General features: G+C 36.7%; 1 protein-coding gene across 2 annotated transcripts; it reads left to right on the top strand.

The window, feature by feature from the left end:
- The first annotated feature begins 50 nt into the window (after positions 1–50).
- LOC139120201 (copper homeostasis protein cutC homolog) lies at positions 51–7,005 on the top strand. 2 transcript variants are annotated; one of them, XM_070684373.1, is made up of 8 exons: positions 51–203; positions 1,152–1,216; positions 1,832–1,891; positions 3,193–3,361; positions 4,568–4,608; positions 4,902–4,937; positions 5,661–5,822; positions 6,198–7,005. In XM_070684373.1, exons 2-8 carry the CDS (start codon positions 1,165–1,167, stop codon positions 6,413–6,415), a joined length of 738 nt encoding a protein of 245 aa, XP_070540474.1. In that variant the 5' UTR covers positions 51–203; positions 1,152–1,164; the 3' UTR covers positions 6,416–7,005. The 2 variants fall into 2 exon arrangements, with proteins under 2 accessions (XP_070540474.1, XP_070540475.1); XM_070684374.1 differs by having other exon boundaries at positions 98–148.
- Positions 7,006–10,599: the final 3,594 nt, after the last annotated feature.

The following is a 10,599-nucleotide window of genomic DNA, read 5'->3' as shown; positions in this document are numbered from 1 at the left end:
GTACAATTACCAGACTCCTAAGTATGCCATATAATTATTCAAGTGACCGCAGTGACCTGTTACCTCTCATAAGGTCATGACACGCACGCGCGACCAGACAGACATTCATAGCCTGAGCCCAAACTATCCCTTTCCATACAAAATCAAGGTCTGTGTTTAGTCAAAAATTGAGAATTCTCGAACCTCATGGTTTGAGTTATCAGGTAAATTCGAATATTATTCTTTTTGTGCAACATATACATGATATTATACAACCTGTACTGGAGGTAAACTTAGCATAGATAACCGTAAGTCATATCTCTAGCATAGCCTAGGTTTAGTTCTGCGAGGGTCCGTTGTCAAAGGCCACAACTTGCAGTAGTTTAGCGGTTTTCTGTGTGCTACGTCCGTTTTTCAGCGAACGCAGATTCTATTCATAATGATATACAAGTTGTCACTGCGTATTGTGAACGCGTCAGAGACAGCAAGTCCAATGTTCAAGTTTACAGCATTGTATTTGCATATTTTTGATTTGGGGTTCGACTATTAGATCTTCGGGGAGGGCAGTCAAGAATGGGAAAATCTATCGAGCGAACATTCCTGTAAAAAGCCATGCTACCAGGTACTTTTTTGGGAAAAAATCATGAGAATTTCGGCGAAAAATATAGAATTTTATTTTGGAAAGTATCTTCCCAAAGTTGCCATGCAAAATACAATGAACTATAATATTTTAAAGGTAAATAATTTCATGCCGCATCCCCTCAAGAGATCTACCGTTCCATCTCTTACACAGCCTTCACAAACATCTTTCTCAATATATATTTTGATTACCATTTTATCAGTCCTCAAAAGTTTTCCCCTGAATCTGATTCCCAACCTTCGTTTTCGATAACAAAATGTCTTCATTTTTTTATGCTAGCTCCTTTTCTATTGACCAATCTCTCTGAGGCGCATATTTTCAAGTGAAATTTGTGCATAAATTTCAGTATCTAATGGGGACAAACAAAGTAGAATTACTCTGATGTACTATGCTGGATCATAAAGGTGGTGTTGTTTCTGAATGGGAACGATCCAATTATGACTGCAGTGAGATTTATGAGTGTTTTAGTGGTAACTGTGGTTGTCATTAATTCTCTTTATGATAATGAAATTTGATGTCTGTCCTTTTACAGATTTTTATACAAAATGGAGGTCTGTGTGGACTGTGTAGAGTCCGCTGTTGCGGCACATCAAGGAGGTGATCATGTTATTAGCTGTGGATAATTAATACGCATGTGATAAATCTAACTCATTGCATTTAGGATGAAGGGCGTTTTGATCTATTTTGGTCATTATACACAACTACATCTGTCTATGTCAAGTATAATACTGAATCATCTTCCACATCTTGCTTTTAAGTAGAAGTTCATAAATATCAGCTGTTTAAACTTCCAACAACCTATTTCAGAAATTCATTATGTTTTAGGTGAGTTCAGATGGAAATTCTGCTTTTTGATTTCCACATTTCCAAAGTTTTGTCAAGTTAGGAGGATTTCATGTCAAATGCAATCATGAGTTTTGTTTCTATGGTGCCATCATAAACAGTGAACTTGGGGTGCAGTGTCAACAGAAGAGCGCCCTCTACATGAATTTGTCCATGACTACTGACTAATTCTAGGAGAGCTTTGAATGTTTTGAAAAACAGATCACACATATTTAAAAAGTATCTGTCTGTGACTCTTGCTTCACAAAGAATATTAGCTTGTAAGGTATGTCATCAAAACAACCAGTATGTTGAAATCTATTTTGGTTGCATTTAACTGTATGACAAGAAATGACTCTGGGATGATCTGTGTTTTGTGTCATTGAACAGGTGCATCGCGGATTGAACTTTGTGGCAATCTTATGGAAGGTGGAACCACACCAAGCCTAGGTAATGAGAACAGCATCAATTCTATCATCAGAAAATTACACATTTGTCAGGATTTTGTCAGATGCAATCTAGGGAATGATGGTTCTTTAGGAACAGAAGAGTACAGTGACCTATTAATATTGTTGAAAAATTTTAAAAGAACCAGAGCAGTCAAATTTCTCGATTTGTTCAGTGATTTCGATGATATGTCAAATTGTGACTCTTTGTGTCTATATGTAATAGGAGATCAAACTTACACTTTACACAGAACTGCATCATGTCTGCAATTCTTTAAGGGATGGAGTTAGGTTGGGAGAGACTGTGGAAAGTGTTTTGTGCAGCTCAATGATTGCAATGAAACTTGAAATCTTATTTGTTAAAGACTCTAATCACTATCGCACAGCATTGTTTACAATAAAAAAATGTTTTAACGTTTGACATCAAGCATTCTTTAAATTATTATTTTGTTTTAGGGACAGGATGTATGACAGGAACTTTATGGTATTAGGGAGAAAAAAAATAAAAATGCTAAAAATGACACATCATCTGCATGCAAATTGAACTCTGCTACTTGAAAGTGAAAATGATGTTTGTTGAAACATAGATGGCTCACAGTTGAGTTCTATTTAACCTGTTCACCCCTACTTCATGTAAATGGGTTAACACTCACAATTGATAACAATGGGTTTGGGCCAAACCATAGTGATCAAAGGGTTAACCTACTCTTGATTTATGCAAAATCTGTCCTGCAAACAACAAATCTGATGTTTAACATCATTGTGGGATTTGTTTTTTAGGAAGAATGTATTTGTTCCAAAGTTCTTCATCAAAGCACAAATGCCTAAAATAGGATTTTTCAGATTGTGAGAAAAGTTGCTTTGTGATGCCACTTTCAGCAGGAGTCTACTTTGAAGATCAAGGCGAATGTTAAAATATGTCATTTTGCCTCCCATGCACATGGCAGTGACAAGCACTTTTATAGATTTCTGACAGCATTGTGTTCTGATTTCCATGCTTGGAAATCAAAATGCATTTCTGCTGACAATTCTAATTTTCCGCTTCACACACCTTTTACTTGCTAATGGTTTATTTTTGCACCACTTAGTTTAAGGTGAGCTACTCCTGTCAATAAAAAGTGCTTTCAAGTCCTTAACCTTGACTCTCGTGTCGTAGATGCCACTACCACAAGTACTGTCAGCAACTTGCAATTTGTACACAAACGCCCAATTTATGGTCAAGTTTCTGTGCCCATTGGTTCTTATGGATTCATAGTGAACTTCAAAAGCACTTGACTAACTCATATTTCTCTTACCTGTGCATAGGCTTGCTGAGAACTGTCAAAGCAACATGTCCGTTGCCTGTGTACGTCATGATTAGACCACGTGGCGGCGACTTCTGTTATTCGGATTACGAGTTGGAGGTGATGCGACAGGACATCCAGTTGGCCAAGGAGAATGGTGCGGATGGGATAGTATTTGGCATACTGACTAGGTATTATGGGATATATTTTCGTAGATTGAACTGCCAAACATTTCCCTTTTTTGTGCAGATGGCTATGAGGATTTCTAAATTTCTAAATTATACAAACCTGGAGGTGTACAGTTTTATATTAAGAAATGGTCGCTGCATGTTCATTTTATGCTCAAACTGAAATACATGCCTTCATAACATTCTCAAGCAATCCTCCACATCATGCATTGTGTGTCAATAAATGTACTGTGTCAGAGACTTGAAAATTTTGGAACGTAGTCATTCGATGTTTGTCTTCAACTTTTGCATCGCTAGACACGAGTCAAACGTTCTGCTGTGAATGCCATTGACGACTACATGAACTCAATAGTTGGAGGAAAAGTACATGCCTTTTAGAGTTCAACCGTAAATTTAATTTTGCATTTAATCTCCCTGGTGGTTGTTGAGCGTTAATGTACCATCAATCTCATGTTTGGGTCATATCGCTGCACTTTTTACTTTTTCAGTACACGCTAATTGTTGATCTAGTTTGACAAGAATCACATAATGCTTTTGAATTTTTTTTCTTTTATTGCTCTCCATTTTCTTTTTGCTCTACTGTTCTTTTTTTTCTCTACTGACCTCATTGTGGTGGATATAGGTGCTACATACATCAATGTACTATCTGTGCGTTAATGTGATATCACTGTGTACAAACATTTACCAGCACTATTCACCCCTGTGAATACACTCTTCTATTCAGTTACAATGTTATTCGAAGTAGTACAACGACGCAATAGCTTTTACCTGAATGTGTTGTGAAAAAAATGAGTTATTGTCTGTTTTTATGTCTTCAAGATTCAGGGATTTGCCTCTTCATACAAAATTTATTCTGACCCTATTTTAATTTTAATTGCATTATTCAGAATGAATCCTATTTTTACTCAATGATATTTTATCATTTAAGAGGAAACAGTTACCTGTAATGATAGGCCTTTAATGTCTGTACTTAAAGGTATACAGTCACCTGTAATCTAAATATGCCCATATATGATCAAAGGGACATTCCTTGGTATTCAAAATGCCCATGTTAGGGCGCTGTTTTTAAAAAGCGGCCATCCGCTTAAAATCTGTGATTGGTTAGATTTTCTCTTTCCATGGTAACTGTGGCAAAATTGGAACAGGTGACAGTAAGTATACCTTTAAAGTATTTTGATTTTTAATTCATTGAAATGTTTATTTATACAGGAGTGGTGTTATTGATGTTGAGAGATGTAAAGAATTTGTAGGTCAGTATTGAGAAAAAAATTTTTGAATAAGTATTGCCAAATGGAAGTGATTTCACACATGTTGGAGCAATTACTATGTCATCATATTAAGGAAAAGATACTGAAGCAATTATGCCATATTTTGTGAAAATTTAATATTCATTCAAGAATAGTAATTGTTTTTAGTCAGAATGCTATTTGGTGACACATATTCTTTTTGATGGTCAGTTTAAAAAGAGAAAACATTCTTGTATGGATGAACCCACATTATTGTTGTGTAATTTCTGAACGCTCATTTCAATGTTTTTTTGCAGAGATGGCTAGACCACTAGAAGTGACATTCCATCGAGGTAAATGATAACTCAGCTTGTCTGAACACAGTTGTACATTTTAACAACTGCAAAAATATTTTAGTCTGAACATGTTATAATTAATTATTTTTCAAAACAAGTGGGGGAAAATGTATTAAGATGAGAGCAAAGGTGTGACCACCACGCTGCTGTTTGTGCTGTATAGGCCTGACATTTCAAACGTAGAGGGCGCACTCACCTACCTCCCATTGCAGCATGCATTTATAGACAGTGAGTCTTCCACTCCATGCATTTCATCACAGTCCCTCTGCACTCAGGGCTGTGACTGCACAGACAAAGGGTAATAGATGTTGTGTGCATCAACAGATAGAAAACACTGTCCATTAGTTTGTATGTTAAATGTCAGACCCGACTGGACTCCAACTCATCCTTGATTTAAAAGATCTTGGCATTTTATAACAGTATATAGCCCAAGTTTCTATTTGGAGAAACTTGAAGAGCAAAATGTCAATTTAACTCAAAATTGAAAAGTAAGGCATTTTGCTCTGATATTCCCAGCAGCATTCATATATTTTTTGTGTTTAAAATAATCCACTTCAAATATTCATCAATCCAGTAAATGTCAAACTGTCATTTGTTTTGTGAGTATTTAACGTCAAGTTTAAAAATTTATGTCAAACACATTTTTCCTAATCACTCTGATCAAACGAAGGGAATGTTTTCTAACCATGAGACTTTAAAATTCTTCCTGGCTTGATGCAGCATTTGACATGGTCAGTAATCCATCCAGGGCATTAGAAGACTTGATAGGTTTACACATTGAAAGAGTGCTGACCAGCGGCTGTGACTCCACTGCGTTGGAAGGGGCTCCAGTCATCAAACAACTTATACAGCAAGCAAAAGAAAGAATTATCATTGTTCCAGGTTAGTGTATGGATTCGGGATAGATACAGATTCTCCATACGCGATACTGTCTTGTGTACTTGTACAGTGATAAATTTTTGTGCACAGTTTAATAATTATAGTTTGAAAGTATGTAAACCGTGCTGTAATACAATTTCATTTAAATTACACTTGTGGACTTTCCTGTCAAGCAACTTTATTAGTGCCTGTTCTGGTTTAATGGCAGGCAGGTTCAAGGTTATATCTTGCATTGATGATGTATCTCAACCACCGCTGGTCACATTGGGGTCTTTGAGTGATTTTTAATCAGCTTTCATTTCCTCATGGCTGACTATTAGGACCCTCCTCATAGCCAAGGTATGTGACAGTCCTTTTCTGTGTTTCTCTCCTTCCCAGGTGGTGGGATAAATGACAGGAACTTGAAGAGAATCCTGAAGGAGACCGGGGCACATGAATATCACTGTTCTGCCAGGAAATCTCAGGATTCAGTGATGCTGTACCGCAACACGTCGGTTCACATGGGAGCTGCCCTTCACCCGCCGGAGTTCACGGTGAAAGTTACAAATGTCGAACTGGTTCAGAAACTGAAAGACATTGCATCCAGTGACTCCTAGCTAAAACCCAGAAAGAGTACAACAAAGATTTCTCTGAAAAAGAAACCTCTTATCCCCATCGACTTCTTAGATTTTTACCTACAGGGTATTTGTATCGCAATGATACTTTATGAACATGGATATAAGAACCTGAACCTGAACCTGAACAAGATAAGGTATCTTGTATGCGCTTCTTGTGTACATGGAACCCACTTTGTGTTATCTAGCACAAACAATAGAGAGTCCGATTAAAGAGATGCCTGGTACATATAAGTGTAAAGCTGGACAGCCCATGTAATACAAAGGAATAAATGTTTCAAATAAATGACAACCAGTCTGCCAGATCTAATGAGCCAGCTTCTTTTTTATTAGACGTCGTTGTTTGTGTTATATAACACATGGTGGTTCCATGCACACAATATGTGTATACCAGGCACCTTATTGCCTGAATGAAATCAACTGTATTGCCACTACCGCCAGTATTCATCCATCAGTACAGGCAATGGAGAAACTTGCCGCTAGAGGGCAGTCTTCTCAGAGATTTTGTTCCTGTAATCTCAGGTTTTCCTACCTGCTATCAAATAAACTTGGTATTTGTTGGTGTTCATTAATTTACCATTGTTCAATGCTCCACACGTTTCAGCCCATTTCCTAGTGTATTAGTCAACCATCATCATTGTAGACCATTTGGTTGGTCCACAACTAATAATGAAAAGATGGAAGATGACTGTCTATTTTTATCTACAGTCTAATCGTAAATCAAAAACTGTGATTTTTGTGTGAGCATTTTGTGTGAACAAAATATATTTGGGAAGAAACTGTGTTTTACCAATTTTGTGATAAAACAAGAATGCCAACTTTACAACATTATGGCTTTTTATCGTTAAAAAATGTTCCGAATTAAAGTTGGAATGTTTTCCAGATAAAAGCATCTCAGTTTTTTTGTGAAGTGGCTTTGCTTTCTGTCTTCTTCTTCAAGTAAGCGCGTGACAGTTGAACCAAGAATTGCCGGCGTCAGTTCCAGCCGCAGTGCAGCTATATTTGAGAATGTGGGAGGCAGAGAGATTTGCAATAAGCGCCATCTGAGCTCTTTTTTTCCCTTGTGTGTTAGTGAAAAGATTTTGTCATTACGCAAGAAAGACACGTTGAATGTCAGAAAGCGTGCAACATTCCCTCGCAACCCCGTGATTCAGTACACGTATTGTCTGCAGTTGTCTTTAAGTTCATATTTCGTTTTTCTCTGACATTTTACTATTTCCGTAACTTCGTAATTTTAGTTATAGCAAGAGTCTGTTATATATATGCATCGAATGACTAACACCAACAGACATAGCCTGCAGAATGTCTTTTAATTGATCACGATTTGAACGATCTACATCAGGAGCAAAATTCATCAAATTTAGTGCACTGAGCCAATCAAGAGAAGAAAGCAAAATGTCAAAAGATGCATACTTGCAGAAGATGAGGATGTTGCGTGGGCTGTTTTACCATGGTCGTGTTTTTTGACTAGACCAGACTGCAGATTTATTGAAAAAACACGTTCTGTTACGGGGATTCCTTATCCAATCCAGACAATATTATTGTAAATATACGTCAACATGTATGGTACAAACTTAATTTCCAGATTGACATCATCCAACATACACAACGTAGTTGATCTCAAAGATTTTGTATAGGGCACCTAACACTTTTGAGAAATTTGCAAAATATGACTATCCAATTATCCCAGACTAGTTCCAATCGTGTTATTTGCAGTTCCCTGACATGAGACTGCTACGTACATGCCACTACTACTGTTAAATACCTGTCACTACTCTTATATCTTCGTCTAATCAATATATTCAGCAGTCTCCATCCCTATAGCTAAGCCTTATACAAGATGTATGTTCCTCAGTGTTAAAGGGACACAGTCGTCGAAACTGCGCTCGAAGGTCGTATGGGGCCCATACGACCAATGTAAACACCGTATCAAGGGTACACTGTAAAAATAAATAGCGGACGCTAGACGCGTCTTTAGCGTTCAAATGTACATGTCGGTGTTCAAATTTGAACGGCTAGTGTTCATATTGTTAACACTAGTGTTCATAATATTAACAATGATGTTCTAAACCTGAACACTATGTGTTAACAACGATCTCCTTCAAGTGTTCAAAAACTCAGCATCACAGAAATTTTACAATACTGTGAAACAATTAACAGTCTTTTGTGTTTTTTTCTTTACAATGGCTATATTAAATTTACTATTGCTTCACTGTCCGGCAAAAGTACACGGATTTTGGTGTAACGAATTTCACACTAAGTGAAAAATATTTCCGGCCTACAATTGCTGAAAGCATGTTTTTTCTAAAAAAGGAAGTATACAAAATAATTTTACACGTTTATTACGGGTTGAAAGTTTAAAAATTAGAAAAGAAAATCAGAAAACCACCATGAACGTTTTAATTTTAACATCGGCGTGCAAGGGGCGTTCTACTTCTTAACACTTAGTGTTCAAGTTTGGTGTCTTTTCCTATCCCATGATGCATCAAAACGGAAGTTGCGACATTTTTCTTGTAAGCGCACCCTGAAGTCGTGATCGTGCGGAAGCAAGACCAGAAAGGGTAAGTTTCCTCTCCAAAATAGTAAAAGGTATTCGATTTTTGAAGCATCTATATTATCGTCCTTTGAAATTAATTGTATTGTACCTTTAAATAGCTTAACTACGTGAAAAAACCCTTTTTCTTTCAGTGGCTAGTATACCAACAACTAGCTGTGACTACGCAGTGGTACTTTTGGCCATGGCGTATCGATCGATCTCACTCGGGTCAAGGGTCATCACAATACAACTGTAGTGATAACCCTTGACCTGAGCGCGATCGATACGCCTTGCATAGTACCGCTGCGTAATCACAGCTAACATATGTCTTTTAGTAAACACAATCGCATGTAAACATCAGTTAAACATCGTAGAGTATACAATGTATTGTTTCAGCATATGAGAGTTTGGCTTTTTAATTTTAATCAATTGATCACAAGAAGCAGCAAATATTTTGTAACAGTTTTGAAGAGAGGCACTGTATATGAAAGTCTCCACTTTTCCTTATAATAATCAGCCCCTTGTCTTTCATTTAAAGTTTCATCTCGCCATATACCTATTGTTGCATTATTTCAGGATGTAAAAAGTTGGATTTAACTGAAAATCGAAGAGTTGTTATAGAAGCTGGTGGTACAGATAACGAAGAAGATGAGTGTACAGGTAGCTGTCTGGAAACAAGCTTGAGAAACTCAGCTCATCTCTAATGTAGATTTAAACTTCCAAGGGTCAGTAACTGAATTTTGATAAATTTCTGTATTTTTGTTCTGAATTAATCTAAGCTTTGGTAGCATGCTATGATCAACTAAATGTTGCTGGGGAATAAGCTTTCACAGACGTGTAGTCTCCCTTATTTAAATTAAAGCTGATATTTCTTGTTAGCTCTTTCAAAATGTGTACATGAAAATCCATACATGCATTTATGAAAGTCATCTGTACACTCAGTCTCATCCATTTGAACACCATCTGACATCTTTGTATTTGCAGGCAGCTTTCAAGACAATATGACAAAATGTTTTTACATAAAAAAATTCAGCCTTGAATGGATGTGAAAGCGACAGACCATTCAGAGTAAAAATGTCCACTCTGAATTACTGATTTTTCTGAAATTTTCACTCTGAATTTTCTGTCACTTTCTGCTTCAATTTTTCATCCCCCCCCCTTGCATCTGATGAAGGAGACTTCACGTACTTTGAAAGCTTATGCCCTTGTAACATTTAGTTGATCATAGCCTGCTACCAAACCGTAAATTATTTTGTATTGTAGCTCAACACGTCTCTTGTACTTAGCAACTGGTTTTTAGCTTTGCTGTCAGCTAAATAGGTGGATGTGTAGCATTGTCCTCAAATTTGTACTTCCAAAGGTTTTTCTTCAAAACAGCCTGTGCGAATCCTTTAATATTTGGATTACAGGTCCCAAGGGATTACCCTAATCAGATATGTTCAAATTATGATGAAATATGCAAATTTATATTTTTGAGGCTAATTTTGCTATTTTTTGGAAAAAATCTTCTCTTTTACTGACGTCTTCAATATTTTGTAAACATGTCCCTAAAAATGACCATCGTCAAATTTGGTGTGATGAAATATTCAAATTTTTATATTTCATGGCAATTTTTGTCATTTTTGGTCAA

Source organism: Ptychodera flava, chromosome 20 (genome assembly GCF_041260155.1).
Source record: "Ptychodera flava strain L36383 chromosome 20, AS_Pfla_20210202, whole genome shotgun sequence".
Taxonomy (NCBI): Eukaryota; Metazoa; Hemichordata; class Enteropneusta; family Ptychoderidae; genus Ptychodera; species Ptychodera flava.
Note: the sequence above shows the minus strand (reverse complement) of the source record. Positions and strands in the feature narration are given on the sequence as shown.